General features: G+C 44.5%; 1 protein-coding gene across 6 annotated transcripts in view; it reads left to right on the top strand.

Annotated features, from left to right (window-relative positions):
- The window catches only part of insc (INSC spindle orientation adaptor protein), a 191,487-nt gene that overhangs the window by 98,238 nt on the left and 73,536 nt on the right, over positions 1 to 19,713 (top strand). For all 6 annotated transcript variants that reach the window (XM_077247158.1, XM_077247159.1, XM_077247163.1 and 3 more), the window contains one exon: positions 130 to 301. In XM_077247158.1, the coding sequence (XP_077103273.1) occupies positions 130 to 301 (172 nt within the window). The remainder of the gene's footprint in view (positions 1 to 129; positions 302 to 19,713) is intronic.

The following is a 19,713-nucleotide window of genomic DNA, read 5'->3' on the forward strand; positions in this document are numbered from 1 at the left end:
GATGTGTGGTAGACTTGCGTTAAGGTCAGTTGTGGTGTGTGTGCATCAGGTGAGCTGAGCAGCTGTGGTGTGTGTGTGCATCAGGTGAGCTGAGCAGCTGTGGTGTGTGTGTGTGTGTGTGTGCATCAGGTGGACGGGATCCTGTGTCTGGCAGAGATCCTGACAGACGGCGCGTGTGCGGAGGCGACGCGAGCGGAGGCGGCGGCAGTCATGGCTCAGATCACCTCTCCTCATCACAGCTCCACACAACACCTCGCCAGCTTCCTGGAGAGCATGCAGGACATCGTCACAGCCCTCATCAGTGAGTGCTACACCATATCACATATATCAGCCCTCATCAGTGAGTGCTGCTTTACACCCTATCGAATATATCAAATAAAGATATGCATGTTTCAAAAACAATCAAATCAGAACTCTAAGCGCTTCCACTCGTGTGATGAGAGATGCCATGTTCAAGGTGTGATCCTGGTTTCAGTGGCCTAATCCATGCACAGCTTTTCAAAAAGTCACAAAGTGTTTTGTGATTGTTTTGTATGAAATATTGAACTGTATAATAAGTGTTTTGGCAGGTGTGGCGCTACTCATTGTTCTAAAAAACGCTTCAACGTAAGCGCCGGTGCATTCACTTGGATTTTTTTTCTGATACCGTAACAGCAGAATGAACTTAAAATACTCCATCGTTTTTGGTCATACAGATAAGAGTACGACATCCTTCAAAACTGTAAAAGGTCTACTTTTATTTATGCATACTAAGAATAACAACAAAACGCTGTTTTTGCTTCTGTAAAGTAAAGAAAACTAACAGAATGCGCTTTCAGCTGTGGTCTCCCTGAACTGCGCGTCTCAAATGAACTGAAACTTTTTCATTGTAAAAAAATAAAAACAAAAAATCTACTGGTAATTTTCTGCCAGAACATTATCCATTAATTTTACAGAAATTTCCTTTAATCTTAAAACACAACACAATGCAATGCATAATTCAGAATACAGGTAAAACACCTGTACAAAAGAAGCCAATATGGAATACTTATATATTTATACAGTATAGAGTACATTGTGCCCTGTTATTTATTTATAGTGTGGGCTACTTGCCTCAGTCACAATAAGAAATATGTTTATAGAAAGTTTAAAATGTGAACAAATATTTTCTGATTTTATAATCCGTATGAAACCAGCGAAAGTACAGAGGTAATCTGCTCAAATGTGGATGTTAATAATATGTATGAATGCTTCCCTATGAGGAAAGGACAAAGCACAAGAGTGAAAATCTCCCTCTAAATGTGAATCGCTCTGAATAAAATGGATTTAAAAAATTCTTTGTCAATTTTCGGATACTGTTTTCATTACAGTTCATAATTATTCTAAAATGCTACTCTAGTTTAACAGCTGAACCCTGGTCTTGAGATTCTGCATGATGGAGTCACGTCAAGCATTTCCTCTTATTCCAGGACAGGAACAGTGACCTCTGGTGTTTCTCTAGAGTCAGTAGATGTGTTTTGAGAGGAAACATTGACCTTTGACCTCTGGGGTTACTCTAGAGTCAGTAGATGTGCTCTGAGAGGAAACATTGACCTTTGTCCTCTGGTGTTACTCTAGAGTCAGTAGATGTGCTCTGAGAGGAAACTTTGACCTTTGACCTCTGGTGTTTCTCTGGAGTCAGTAGATGTGCTCTGAGAGGAAACTTTGACCTTTGACCTCTGGTGTTTCTCTAGAGTCAGTAGATGTGCTTGTTCACTCCTGAGAAGACAATGACCGGATAATGAGCCGCATAATGAGCGGCTTTCACACAGGTGTGTCACTGGGTACCAAAGAATGCGAAGACAAAAGTAATATTATATATATATATATATATATATACATAAACACTCAACTAAAGGATCATTAGGAGCACCTGTTCAATTTCTCATTAATGCAATTATCTAATCAACCAATCACATGGCAGTTGCTTCAATGCATTTAGGGGTGTGGTCCTGGTCAAGACAATCTCCTGAACTCCAAACTGAATGTCAGAATGGGAAAGAAAGGTGATTTAAGCAATTTTGATTGTGGCATGGTTGTTGGTGCCAGACGGGCCAGTCTGAGTATTTCACAATCTGCTCAGTTACTGGGATTTTCACGCACAACCATTTCTAGGGTTTACAAAGAATGGTGTGAAAAGGGAAAAACATCCAGTATGCAGCAGTCCTGTGGGCGAAAATGCCTTGTTGATGCTAGAGGTCAGAGGAGAATGGGCCGACTGATTCAAGCTGATAGAAGAGCAACTTTGATTGAAATAACCACTCGTTACAACCGAGGTATGCAGCAAAGCATTTGTGAAGCCACAACACGCACAACCTTGAGGCGGATGGGCTACAACAGCAGAAGACCCCACCGGGTACCACTCATCTCCACTACAAATAGGAAAAAGAGGCTACAATTTGCAAGAGCTCACCAAAATTGGACAGTTGAAGACTGGAAAAATGTTGCCTGGTCTGATGATTCTCGATTTCTGTTGAGACATTCAGATGGTAGAGTCAGAATTTGGCGTAAACAGAATGAGAACATGGATCCATCATGCCTTGTTACCACTGTGCAGGCTGGTGGTGGTGGTGTAATGGTGTAGGGGATGTTTTCTTGGCACACTTTAGGGCCCTCAGTGCCAATTGGGCATCGTTTAAATGCCACGGCCTACCTGAGCATTGTATCTGACCATGACCATCCCTTTATGGCCACCATGTACCCATCCTCTGATGGCTACTTCCAGCAGGATAATGCACCATGTCACAAAGCTTGAATCATTTCAATTTGGTTTCTTGAACATGACTGAGTTCACTGTACTAAAATGGCCCCCACAGTCACCAGATCTCAACCCAATAGAGCATCTTTGGGATGTGGTGGAACGGGAGCTTCGTGCCCTGGATGTGCATCCCACAAATCTCCATCAACTGCAAGATGCTATCCTATCAATATGGGCCAACATTTCTAAAGAATGCTTTTCTGCACCTTGTTGAATCAATGACACGTGGAATTAAGGCAGTTCTGAAGGCGAAAGGGGGTCAAACACAGTATTAGTATGGTGTTCCTAATAATCCTTTAGGTGAGTGTGTGTGTGTGTGTATATATATATATATATATATATATATATATATATATATATATATATATATTACAATTAGAAATTGTAACCATTTAAAAATAGGTTACAATTACAACAACAGTTACAATTTTAACAATATTTCAACTGTATTATTTCTTTGTAAAATGTATACATTTTATCATACGTATTTCAAAGGTAAGGATTCATTAGTTTGAATATTGGAACAAACACTATAATAACATCTTAGTTGATAATTCAATATACCGAGGCCTACTTTATTTTTGACTAAACATTCCATACTATATATTTAACATATGAGCAGAAATTGGCAAACAAAAGCTTATTTAATGTGGCAGTAGTCTTTTTTTTACAGTAAAAACTTTATAATCAATCCAAAACTGATCAACGAAAAATTGTCTAAACATTCATATTTAGTCTGTAACATATCATGTTTATGATAAGCATATACATGTTAATTTGCAGTTTGTTGCTTTTACAGACATTTCATTTCAACATATTTGAACTATTTTTACTCACCTCAGTAGGCTATAGCAATATAGTTTGGATGTGTTCATGTAAAAATAACATGTTTACTAATGTATGTAAGAGAGTGAATGAACGGGCCAGACATGCGCTGTATAACTGTAGTAAACAACAGCGCGCGCACGCTCTGTCTTTTGTAGAGTTCTTGTCTCCACTGTTTGTACTGCAGTCTTTTCAATCCACATAGTAGGATTCATCTGTGTTATCCGAGGACTTTTCTTTTCTGGTTTTGAAATGGTCTACTATTTTTCTCTGTCTATTCAACATGTGCTTTGTTGTAGTCTTACAGCACTTCGTAAAATGGTTCCATTTATTACATTTATAGCACTGCCGACCATAAGCTAAACATTTTTCCTTTCTGTCTTCATGCTTACCTCCACAACTGCTATAATTGACTATGATTTCAGAGGCTGTGTGATCAGAGTTGCATCTTTGTCCGCAACTCCAACGGGTTGAAGGTCCAAATGTGAGTTTCAGTGCAGCTTCAAAGTCTCGACACGAGTCTGATCTAGACAAACCAGCAGACATTTAATAACAAAAATAATCATTTATATACTTTTAACCACAAATGCTGGTTTTGCACTAGCTGTGATGCACAACGCATTACATAATCACGGTGAAGTACAGACCTAGTGTTTACAAAGTGAACGTGCAAAGCCCAAGTCAAACGCCCTTTACGAAAAAAATAAATAGTAAAACAACATGTCGGATGATTTTGAAGTTGGAGGAGAAAATGAGATCTTCTACCTGTGAATTGTCTTCAAGTATTTGTCAGGATCCTGCCACTTCTGTCTGTTTTCTATATGAATTTAAGCAGTTTTATTAGTTCCACTAAACTCTTCCGCGCTTTCTGGTCTGATTTTCACCTCTTTATATTTCCTTTTTCTGTTTAGTTTCATTTGCCTTTTTGTTTTTTCTTTGTTCCTCACATTCGGTCTGGACTTTCCCAGTTCCAGTTCTGCTGTCTGGATTTTCTCTTTGTTTTCATCTTTTTGGATCCTATTTGTCCTGTAGCCACAGTTCCCCAGTTGTTCTAGTTCTTTAAAGTGTTGCATTTGTGTCATAACTGTATCTGTTTCTCACATTGTGGCCATCTAGTGGTCAAATTGATGCATAGCACCTACCAAACTGCTGTCTGCAACAGATTCTTCAGGAACATCTGTACAATCATCTGTTCCTAGAGGCAAACCCTTATCTGACCCACACAGTTGAAGTCTTGGCGTCTCTACTGGTGAACTGAATCACGTGTGTTTGGATAGGAAGAGTTCATAACTGTGTAGTGAGCAGGAACAGGATTGGGATACACTGAATAAGTGTAGCTGCACCGCCCTCAGAGGTGGACAGTAACAAAGTACTTTTATTTGAGTACTTTGAGTTAAATTTGATATTTAGAAGGAAAAATAGTGATTAATACCTTGATTACAATCACTCATTCGATATGCATTGAAGCAGCAGTGGATTCCAGAATCCCTCCCTTCAGTCCCCCATTTTAGACCAATGTGGGGTCCTGAACACCACATCTGGTCTTTCATTAGCGGCTGCTTAACAAGTACATATTCATTCTCTGGAAGCCGGGCTAAATAAGCTAGCACTGTTGCTGTATTCCTAGCATGGGCTAGACCCGCAGTCACTACTCAGATCCTAAATACAGACATTGTCTATAATCATAAATACCAGGATATATACACTAGTTTTTATAAAACTATAATTTCCAATTCCTTTTATAATAAATAAAGAGGGATGAAAAATCCATTCCTTCCACTATCCCCTTTATATATCCTTTAGGTTTAAAACACAATGGCTGTCTAACTAAATATAAACAACAAAAAATTATAAAGACCCAAATTAATCCATCTAAAACTTTAAGTCTCTACTGTAATCATTCTTCAGTTTACAGACGAATAGCTTATGCCGTCTTAATTGGGTAACATTTTATACCCTCTTTTTAAAAAAAATAGAAATAAAAGAAACAACTTCACATCATCATTAAAATCATTATTTTTCCACTAAAATAAAGAATAGGTCCCAGTTGTTTCTTAAAAAAAAACCTTTTCCAGCACTTATCTTTACTGTTTTTCACAAACTGAAATATTATGTTACTCAGATCTCAAGCCCCAAGACAGCCATATAGCTGTTTTTTCCTTCAACCTTTATAACAAAACTTGTAGTTCTCTTAGATATCTAATGTCATGCATCCATTTAATTGATAAAGAAATAAAACTTTTTTTATAAGATATAACCTACTTTGTTCGCCCATCGGCCTTTCATAACAGTGAGGGAGCTCTCTGGATAATTTCAATAGTGATTTAGCCAATAAGTCACTTTGTCTGACTGTCGTCAAACATTTTTACGTTTGCCATTCGGATCACACATAGTTGTCTATTTAAAATAAGGCCCTCAGTTGAATTTTTGACGAAGGTTTTCAAACCATAATGAACGGCAATCTCTAACTTCACAATTCCAATTTACATAAATACACTAATCCAGAAAATAAAAACTATGATTGAGACATATTAGTTCAATATCAACACTTCTATACATTTTTCTTGCCCATTAGGAAACAACATCATGTCTCTCATATAAATTAAGCAGTTTTGTTACTGTCTCTACAACAAATGACAATCCCCTCATGGTATCAGCTGGCTCCTGAAAGCCCATTCCCATTAGCTCTTTATCTCTAATCTTCTTCTCTTCAGGGTCTTTTTCCCTGGCATAGTTGCATAGAGTTATGGACACTTGTCACAATGATAACAAGCCATACAAGGAATGCGGCTTCTGGTGAGTGTTATGGAGGAACTTACATTTCTGGGTCAGACTGCCGTAACTTCTCTCAGTTCATCCCCCCTTCATGATGTAATGATACCGCTGGCCTCACAGACATCCACTCTACTCTCACACCCATCTCACATAAACACCATCCGCTCCACTCTTACACCCATCTCACATAAACACCATCAGCTCCACTCTCACACCCATCTCACATAAACACCATCAGCTCCACTCTCATACCCATCTCACATTAACACCATCCGCTCCACTCTTACACCCATCTCACATAAACATCATCAGCTCCACTCTTACACCCATCTCACATAAACACCATCAGCTCCACTCTCACACCCATCTCACATAAACACCATCAGCTCCACTCTCATACCCATCTCACATAAACACCATCCGCTCCACTCTCACACCCATCTCACATAAACACCATCAGCTCCACTCTCACACCCATCTCACATTAACACCATCCGCTCCACTCTTACACCCATCTCACATAAACACCATCCGCTCCACTCTTACACCCATCTCACATAAACACCATCAGCTCCACTCTCACACCAATCTCACATAAACACCATCCGCTTCACTCTTACACCCATCTCACATAAACACCATCAGCTCCACTCTCACACCCATCTCACATAAACACCATCCGCTCCAGTCTCATACCCATCTCACATAAACTCCACCAGCTCCACTCTCACACCCATCTCACATAAACACCATCAGCTCCACTCTCATACCCATCTCACATAAACACCATCAGCTCCATTCTCACACCCATCTCACATAAACACCATCAGCTCCACTCTCATACCCATCTCACATAAACACCATCCGCTTCACTCTTACACCCATCTCACATAAACACCATCAGCTCCACTCTCACACCCATCTCACATAAACACCATCAGCTCCACTCTCATACCCATCTCACATAAACATCATCCGCTCCACTCTTACACCCATCTCACATAAACACCATCAGCTCCACTCTCACACCCATCTCACATAAACACCATCCGCTCCACTCTCATACCCATCTCACATAAACACCATCAGCTCCACTCTTACACCCATCTCACATAAACACCACCAGCTCCACTCTCACACCCATCTCACATAAACATCATCCGCTCCACTCTCATACCCATCTCACATAAACACCATCAGCTCCACTCTCATGAACACCATCAGCTCCACTCTCATGAACACCATCAGCTCCACTCTCATACCCATCTCACATAAACACCACCAGCTCCACTCTCATACCCATCTCACATAAACACCACCACCTCCACTCTCATACCCATCTCACATAAACATCATCCGCTCCACTCTTACACCCATCTCACATAAACACCATCAGCTCCACTCTCACACCCATCTCACATAAACACCATCCGCTCCACTCTCATACCCATCTCACATAAACACCATCAGCTCCACTCTTACACCCATCTCACATAAACACCACCAGCTCCACTCTCACACCCATCTCACATAAACATCATCCGCTCCACTCTCATACCCATCTCTCATGAACACCATCAGCTCCACTCTCACACCCATCTCACATAAACACCATCCGCTCAACTCTCACACCCATCTCACATAAACACCATCAGCTCCACTCTCATACCCATCTCACATAAACACCATCCGCTCCACTCTTACACCCATCTCACATAAACATCATCAGCTCCACTCTCATACCCATCTCACATAAACACCATCCGCTCCACTCTCACACCCATCTCACATAAACACCATCAGCTCCACTCTCACACCCATCTCACATTAACACCATCCGCTCCACTCTTACACCCATCTCACATAAACACCATCAGCTCCACTCTTACACCCATCTCACATAAACACCATCAGCTCCACTCTCATACCCATCTCACATAAACACCATCAGCTCCAGTCTCATACCCATCTCACATAAACACCACCAGCTCCACTCTCACACCCATCTCACATAAACACCATCAGCTCCACTCTCATACCCATCTCACATAAACATCATCCGCTCCACTCTTACACCCATCTCACATAAACACCATCAGCTCCACTCTCACACCCATCTCACATAAACACCATCCGCTCCACTCTCATACCCATCTCACATAAACACCATCAGCTCCACTCTTACACCCATCTCACATAAACACCATCAGCTCCACTCTCATACCCATCTCACATAAACACCATCAGCTCCACTCTCACACCCATCTCACATAAACACCATCACCTCCACTCTCATACACATCTCACATAAACACCACCAGCTCCACTCTCACACCCATCTCACATAAACATCATCCGCTCCACTTCATACCCATCTCACATAAACACCATCAGCTCCACTCTCATGAACACCATCAGCTCCACTCTCACACCCATCTCACATAAACACCATCCGCTCCACTCTCATACCCATCTCACATAAACACCATCACCTCCACTCTCACACCCATCTCACATAAACATCATCCGCTCCACTCTCATACCCATCTCACATAAACACCATCAGCTCCACTCTCATGAACACCATCAGCTCCACTCTCACACCCATCTCACATAAACACCATCCGCTCCACTCTCACACCCATCTCACATAAACACCATCAGCTCCACCCTCATACCCATCTCACATAAACACCATCAGCTCCACTCTCAAACCCATCTCACATAAACACCATCAGCTCCACCCTCATACCCATCTCACATAAACACCATCAGCTCCACTCTTACACCCATCTCACATAAACACCATCCGCTCCACTCTCACACCCATCTAACATAAACACCATCAGCTCCACTCTCACACCCATCTCACATAAACACCATCAGCTCCACTCTTACACCCATCTCACATAAACACCATCAGCTCCACTCTTACACCCATCTCACATAAACACCATCCGCTCCACTCTTACACCCATCTCACATAAACACCATCAGCTCCACTCTCACACCCATCTCACATAAACACCATCCGCTCCACTCTTACACCCATCTCACATAAACACCATTAGCTCCACTCTCATACCCATCTCACATAAACACCATCAGCTCCACTCTCATGAACACCATCAGCTCCACTCTCACACCCATCTCACATAAACACCATCAGCTCCACTCTCATACCCATCTCACATAAACACCATCAGCTCCACTCTCATACCCATCTCACATAAACACTATCAGCTCCAGTCATGAACACCATCAGCTCCACTATCACACCAATCTCACATAAACACCATCAGCTCCACTCTCATACCCATCTCACATAAACACCATCAGCTCCAATCTCACACCCATCTCACATAAACACCATCAGCTCCACTCTCACACCCATCTCACATAAACACCATCAGCTCCACTCTCATACCCATCTCACATAAACACCACCAGCTCCACTCTCACACCCATCTCACATAAACATCATCCGCTCCACTCTTACACCCATCTCACATAAACACCATCAGCTCCACTCTTACACCAATCTCACATAAACACCATCCGATCCACTCTTACACCCATCTCACATAAACACCATCCGCTCCACTCTTACACCCATCTCACATAAACACCATCAGCTCCAATCTCACATCCATCTCACATAAACACCATCAGCTCCAATCTCACATCCATCTCACATAAACACCATCAACCCCACTCTCACACCCATCTCACATAAACACCATCAGCTCCACTCTCATGAACACCATCAGCTCCACTCTCACACCCATCTCACATAAACACCATCCGCTCCACTCTTACACCCATCTCACATAAACACCATCAGCTCCACTCTCACACCCATCTCACATAAACACCATCAGCTCCACTCTAACACCCATCTCACATAAACACCATCAGCTCCACTCTCACACCCATCTCACATAAACACCATCAGCTCCACTCTAACACCCATCTCACATAAACACCATCAGCTCCACTCTCACACCCATCTCACATAAACATCATCCGCTCCACTCTCATACCCATCTCACATAAACACCATCAGCTCCACTCTCATGAACACCATCAGCTCCACTCTCATGAACACCATCAGCTCCACTCTCATACCCATCTCACATAAACACCACCAGCTCCACTCTCATTCCCATCTCACATAAACACCACCAGCTCCACTCTCATACCCATCTCACATAAACATCATCCGCTCCACTCTTACACCCATCTCACATAAACACCATCCGCTCCACTCTCATACCCATCTCACATAAACACCATCAGCTCCACTCTTACACCCATCTCACATAAACACCACCAGCTCCACTCTCACACCCATCTCACATAAACACCACCAGCTCCACTCTCATACCCATCTCACATAAACACCACCACCTCCACTCTCATACCCATCTCACATAAACATCATCCGCTCCACTCTTACACCCATCTCACATAAACACCATCAGCTCCACTCTCACACCCATCTCACATAAACACCATCCGCTCCACTCTCATACCCATCTCACATAAACACCATCAGCTCCACTCTTACACCCATCTCACATAAACACCACCAGCTCCACTCTCACACCCATCTCACATAAACATCATCCGCTCCACTCTCATACCCATCTCTCATGAACACCATCAGCTCCACTCTCACACCCATCTCACATAAACACCATCCGCTCAACTCTCACACCCATCTCACATAAACACCATCAGCTCCACTCTCATACCCATCTCACATAAACACCATCCGCTCCACTCTTACACCCATCTCACATAAACATCATCAGCTCCACTCTCATACCCATCTCACATAAACACCATCCGCTCCACTCTCACACCCATCTCACATAAACACCATCAGCTCCACTCTCACACCCATCTCACATTAACACCATCCGCTCCACTCTTACACCCATCTCACATAAACACCATCAGCTCCACTCTTACACCCATCTCACATAAACACCATCAGCTCCACTCTCATACCCATCTCACATAAACACCATCAGCTCCAGTCTCATACCCATCTCACATAAACACCACCAGCTCCACTCTCACACCCATCTCACATAAACACCATCAGCTCCACTCTCATACCCATCTCACATAAACATCATCCGCTCCACTCTTACACCCATCTCACATAAACACCATCAGCTCCACTCTCACACCCATCTCACATAAACACCATCCGCTCCACTCTCATACCCATCTCACATAAACACCATCAGCTCCACTCTTACACCCATCTCACATAAACACCATCAGCTCCACTCTCATACCCATCTCACATAAACACCATCAGCTCCACTCTCACACCCATCTCACATAAACACCATCACCTCCACTCTCATACACATCTCACATAAACACCACCAGCTCCACTCTCACACCCATCTCACATAAACATCATCCGCTCCACTCTCATACCCATCTCACATAAACACCATCACCTCCACTCTCATGAACACCATCAGCTCCACTCTCACACCCATCTCACATAAACACCATCCGCTCCACTCTTACACCCATCTCACATAAACACCATCAGCTCCACTCTCACACCCATCTCACATAAACACCATCAGCTCCACTCTAACACCCATCTCACATAAACACCATCAGCTCCACTCTCACACCCATCTCACATAAACACCATCAGCTCCACTCTAACACCCATCTCACATAAACACCATCAGCTCCACTCTCACACCCATCTCACATAAACATCATCCGCTCCACTCTCATACCCATCTCACATAAACACCATCAGCTCCACTCTCATGAACACCATCAGCTCCACTCTCATGAACACCATCAGCTCCACTCTCATACCCATCTCACATAAACACCACCAGCTCCACTCTCATTCCCATCTCACATAAACACCACCAGCTCCACTCTCATACCCATCTCACATAAACATCATCCGCTCCACTCTTACACCCATCTCACATAAACACCATCAGCTCCACTCTCACACCCATCTCACATAAACACCATCCGCTCCACTCTCATACCCATCTCACATAAACACCATCAGCTCCACTCTTACACCCATCTCACATAAACACCACCAGCTCCACTCTCATGAACACCATCAGCTCCACTCTCATGAACACCATCAGCTCCACTCTCACACCCATCTCACATAAACACCATCCGCTCAACTCTCACACCCATCTCACATAAACACCATCAGCTCCACTCTCATACCCATCTCACATAAACACCATCCGCTCCACTCTTACACCCATCTCACATAAACATCATCAGCTCCACTCTCATACCCATCTCACATAAACACCATCCGCTCCACTCTCACACCCATCTCACATAAAAACCATCAGCTCCACTCTCACACCCATCTCACATTAACACCATCCGCTCCACTCTTACACCCATCTCACATAAACACCATCCGCTCCACTCTTACACCCATCTCACATAAAAACCATCAGCTCCACTCTCACACCCATCTCACATTAACACCATCCGCTCCACTCTTACACCCATCTCACATAAACACCATCCGCTCCACTCTTACACCCATCTCACATAAACACCATCAGCTCCACTCTCATACCCATCTCACATAAACACCATCAGCTCCAGTCTCATACCCATCTCACATAAACACCACCAGCTCCACTCTCACACCCATCTCACATAAACACCATCAGCTCCACTCTCATACCCATCTCACATAAACATCATCCGCTCCACTCTTACACCCATCTCACATAAACACCATCAGCTCCACTCTCACACCCATCTCACATAAACACCATCCGCTCCACTCTCATATCCATCTCACATAAACACCATCAGCTCCACTCTTACACCCATCTCACATAAACACCACCAGCTCCACTCTCACACCCATCTCACATAAACATCATCCGCTCCACTCTCATACCCATCTCACATAAACACCATCAGCTCCACTCTCATGAACACCATCAGCTCCACTCTCACACCCATCTCACATAAACACCATCCGCTCCACTCTCACACCCATCTCACATAAACACCATCAGCTCCATCCTCATACCCATCTCACATAAACACCATCAGCTCCACTCTCAAACCCATCTCACATAAACACCATCAGCTCCACCCTCATACCCATCTCACATAAACACCATCAGCTCCACTCTCACACCCATCTCACATAAACACCATCCGCTCCACTCTCACACCCATCTCACATAAACACCATCAGCTCCACTCTCACACCCATCTCACATAAACACCATCAGCTCCACTCTTACACCCATCTCACATAAACACCATCCGCTCCACTCTCACACCCATCTCACATAAACACCATCAGCTCCACTCTCATACCCATCTCACATAAACACCATCAGCTCCACTCTTACACCCATCTCACATAAACACCATCCGCTCCACTCTTACACCCATCTCACATAAACACCATCAGCTCCACTCTCACACCCATCTCACATAAACACCATCCGCTCCACTCTTACACCCATCTCACATAAACACCATTAGCTCCACTCTCATACCCATCTCACATAAACACCATCAGCTCCACTCTCATGAACACCATCAGCTCCACTCTCACACCCATCTCACATAAACACCATCAGCTCCACTCTCATACCCATCTCACATAAACACCATCAGCTCCACTCTCATACCCATCTCACATAAACACTATCAGCTCCAGTCATGAACACCATCAGCTCCAGTCATGAACACCATCAGCTCCACTATCACACCAATCTCACATAAACACCATCAGCTCCACTCTCATACCCATCTCACATAAACACCATCAGCTCCAATCTCACACCCATCTCACATAAACACCATCAGCTCCACTCTCATACCCATCTCACATAAACACCACCAGCTCCACTCTCACACCCATCTCACATAAACATCATCCGCTCCACTCTTACACCCATCTCACATAAACACCATCAGCTCCAATCTTACACCCATCTCACATAAACACCATCCGCTCCACTCTTACACCCATCTCACATAAACACCATCAGCTCCACTCTCATACCCATCTCACATAAACACCATCAGCTCCACTCTTACACTCATCTCACATAAACACCATCCGCTCCACTCTTACACCCATCTCACATAAACACCATCAGCTCCACTCTCACACCCATCTCACATAAACACCATCCGCTCCACTCTTACACCCATCTCACATAAACACCATTAGCTCCACTCTTACACCCATCTCACATAAACACCATCCGCTCCACTCTTACACCCATCTCACATAAACACCATCAGCTCCACTCTCATACCCATCTCACATAAACACCATCAGCTCCAATCTCACATCCATCTCACATAAACACCATCAGCTCCAATCTCACATCCATCTCACATAAACACCATCAACCCCACTCTCACACCCATCTCACATAAACACCATCAGGTCCACTCTCATGAACACCATCAGCTCCACTCTCACACCCATCTCACATAAACACCATCCGCTCCACTCTTACACCCATCTCACATAAACACCATCAGCTCCACTCTCACACCCATCTCACATAAACACCATCAGCTCCACTCTCACACCCATCTCACATAAACACCATCCGCTCCACTCTTACACCCATCTCACATAAACACCATCAGCTCCACTCTCACACCCATCTCACATAAACACCATCAGCTCCACTCTCATACCCATCTCACATAAACAACATCAGCTCCACTCTTACACCCATCTCACATAAACACCATCCGCTCCACTCTTACACCCATCTCACATAAACACCATCAGCTCCACTCTCACACCCATCTCACATAAACACCATCCGCTCCACTCTTACACCCATCTCACATAAACACCATTAGCTCCACTCTCATACCCATCTCACATAAACACCATCAGCTCCACTCTCATGAACACCATCAGCTCCACTCTCACACCCATCTCACATAAACACCATCAGCTCCACTCTCATACCCATCTCACATAAACACCATCAGCTCCACTCTCATACCCATCTCACATAAACACTATCAGCTCCAGTCATGAACACCATCAGCTCCACTATCACACCAATCTCACATAAACACCATCAGCTCCACTCTCATACCCATCTCACATAAACACCATCAGCTCCAATCTCACACCCATCTCACATAAACACCATCAGCTCCACTCTCACACCAATCTCACATAAACACCATCAGCTCCACTCTCATACCCATCTCACATAAACACCATCCGCTCCACTCTCACACCCATCTCACATAAACATCATCCGCTCCACTCTTACACCCATCTCACATAAACACCATCAGCTCCACTCTTACACCCATCTCACATAAACACCATCCGCTCCACTCTTACACCCATCTCACATAAACACCATCCGCTCCACTCTTACACCCATCTCACATAAACACCATCAGCTCCACTCTCATACCCTCTCACATAAACACCATCTGCTCCACTCTCACACCCATTTCACATAAACACCATCTGCTCCACTCTCACACCCATCTCACATAAACACCATCTGCTCCACTCTCACACCCATCTCACATAAACACCATCAGCTCCACTCTCACACCCATCTCACATAAACACCATCCGCTACACTCTTACACCCATCTCACATAAACACCATCAGCTCCACTCTCACACCCATCTCACATAAACATCATCCGCTCCACTCTTACACCCATCTCACATAAACACCATCAGCTCCACTCTCACACCCATCTCACATAAAAACCATCAGCTCCACTCTCATGAACACCATCAGCTCCACTCTCACACCCATCTCACATAAACACCATCAGCTCCACTCTCATACCCATCTCACATAAACACCATCAGCTCCACTCTCATACCCATCTCACATAAACACTATCAGCTCCAGTCATGAACACCATCAGCTCCACTATCACACCAATCTCACATAAACACCATCAGCTCCACTCTCATACCCATCTCACATAAACACCATCAGCTCCAATCTCACACCCATCTCACATAAACACCATCAGCTCCACTCTCACACCCATCTCACATAAACACCATCAGCTCCACTCTCATACCCATCTCACATAAACACCACCAGCTCCACTCTCACACCCATCTCACATAAACATCATCCGCTCCACTCTTACACCCATCTCACATAAACACCATCAGCTCCACTCTTACACCAATCTCACATAAACACCATCCGATCCACTCTTACACCCATCTCACATAAACACCATCCGCTCCACTCTTACACCCATCTCACATAAACACCATCAGCTCCAATCTCACATCCATCTCACATAAACACCATCAGCTCCAATCTCACATCCATCTCACATAAACACCATCAACCCCACTCTCACACCCATCTCACATAAACACCATCAGCTCCACTCTCATGAACACCATCAGCTCCACTCTCACACCCATCTCACATAAACACCATCCGCTCCACTCTTACACCCATCTCACATAAACACCATCAGCTCCACTCTCACACCCATCTCACATAAACACCATCAGCTCCACTCTAACACCCATCTCACATAAACACCATCAGCTCCACTCTCACACCCATCTCACATAAACACCATCAGCTCCACTCTAACACCCATCTCACATAAACACCATCAGCTCCACTCTCACACCCATCTCACATAAACATCATCCGCTCCACTCTCATACCCATCTCACATAAACACCATCAGCTCCACTCTCATGAACACCATCAGCTCCACTCTCATGAACACCATCAGCTCCACTCTCATACCCATCTCACATAAACACCACCAGCTCCACTCTCATTCCCATCTCACATAAACACCACCAGCTCCACTCTCATACCCATCTCACATAAACATCATCCGCTCCACTCTTACACCCATCTCACATAAACACCATCCGCTCCACTCTCATACCCATCTCACATAAACACCATCAGCTCCACTCTTACACCCATCTCACATAAACACCACCAGCTCCACTCTCACACCCATCTCACATAAACACCACCAGCTCCACTCTCATACCCATCTCACATAAACACCACCACCTCCACTCTCATACCCATCTCACATAAACATCATCCGCTCCACTCTTACACCCATCTCACATAAACACCATCAGCTCCACTCTCACACCCATCTCACATAAACACCATCCGCTCCACTCTCATACCCATCTCACATAAACACCATCAGCTCCACTCTTACACCCATCTCACATAAACACCACCAGCTCCACTCTCACACCCATCTCACATAAACATCATCCGCTCCACTCTCATACCCATCTCTCATGAACACCATCAGCTCCACTCTCACACCCATCTCACATAAACACCATCCGCTCAACTCTCACACCCATCTCACATAAACACCATCAGCTCCACTCTCATACCCATCTCACATAAACACCATCCGCTCCACTCTTACACCCATCTCACATAAACATCATCAGCTCCACTCTCATACCCATCTCACATAAACACCATCCGCTCCACTCTCACACCCATCTCACATAAACACCATCAGCTCCACTCTCACACCCATCTCACATTAACACCATCCGCTCCACTCTTACACCCATCTCACATAAACACCATCAGCTCCACTCTTACACCCATCTCACATAAACACCATCAGCTCCACTCTCATACCCATCTCACATAAACACCATCAGCTCCAGTCTCATACCCATCTCACATAAACACCACCAGCTCCACTCTCACACCCATCTCACATAAACACCATCAGCTCCACTCTCATACCCATCTCACATAAACATCATCCGCTCCACTCTTACACCCATCTCACATAAACACCATCAGCTCCACTCTCACACCCATCTCACATAAACACCATCCGCTCCACTCTCATACCCATCTCACATAAACACCATCAGCTCCACTCTTACACCCATCTCACATAAACACCATCAGCTCCACTCTCATACCCATCTCACATAAACACCATCAGCTCCACTCTCACACCCATCTCACATAAACACCATCACCTCCACTCTCATACACATCTCACATAAACACCACCAGCTCCACTCTCACACCCATCTCACATAAACATCATCCGCTCCACTCTCATACCCATCTCACATAAACACCATCACCTCCACTCTCATGAACACCATCAGCTCCACTCTCACACCCATCTCACATAAACACCATCCGCTCCACTCTTACACCCATCTCACATAAACACCATCAGCTCCACTCTCACACCCATCTCACATAAACACCATCAGCTCCACTCTAACACCCATCTCACATAAACACCATCAGCTCCACTCTCACACCCATCTCACATAAACACCATCAGCTCCACTCTAACACCCATCTCACATAAACACCATCAGCTCCACTCTCACACCCATCTCACATAAACATCATCCGCTCCACTCTCATACCCATCTCACATAAACACCATCAGCTCCACTCTCATGAACACCATCAGCTCCACTCTCATGAACACCATCAGCTCCACTCTCATACCCATCTCACATAAACACCACCAGCTCCACTCTCATTCCCATCTCACATAAACACCACCAGCTCCACTCTCATACCCATCTCACATAAACATCATCCGCTCCACTCTTACACCCATCTCACATAAACACCATCAGCTCCACTCTCACACCCATCTCACATAAACACCATCCGCTCCACTCTCATACCCATCTCACATAAACACCATCAGCTCCACTCTTACACCCATCTCACATAAACACCACCAGCTCCACTCTCATGAACACCATCAGCTCCACTCTCATGAACACCATCAGCTCCACTCTCACACCCATCTCACATAAACACCATCCGCTCAACTCTCACACCCATCTCACATAAACACCATCAGCTCCACTCTCATACCCATCTCACATAAACACCATCCGCTCCACTCTTACACCCATCTCACATAAACATCATCAGCTCCACTCTCATACCCATCTCACATAAACACCATCCGCTCCACTCTCACACCCATCTCACATAAAAACCATCAGCTCCACTCTCACACCCATCTCACATTAACACCATCCGCTCCACTCTTACACCCATCTCACATAAACACCATCCGCTCCACTCTTACACCCATCTCACATAAAAACCATCAGCTCCACTCTCACACCCATCTCACATTAACACCATCCGCTCCACTCTTACACCCATCTCACATAAACACCATCCGCTCCACTCTTACACCCATCTCACATAAACACCATCAGCTCCACTCTCATACCCATCTCACATAAACACCATCAGCTCCAGTCT

The sequence above is a fragment of the Siphateles boraxobius genome, unplaced genomic scaffold, assembly GCF_051911475.1.
Source record: "Siphateles boraxobius isolate OS27281-9 unplaced genomic scaffold, OSU_SipBor_1 107, whole genome shotgun sequence".
Taxonomy (NCBI): Eukaryota; Metazoa; Chordata; class Actinopteri; order Cypriniformes; family Leuciscidae; genus Siphateles; species Siphateles boraxobius.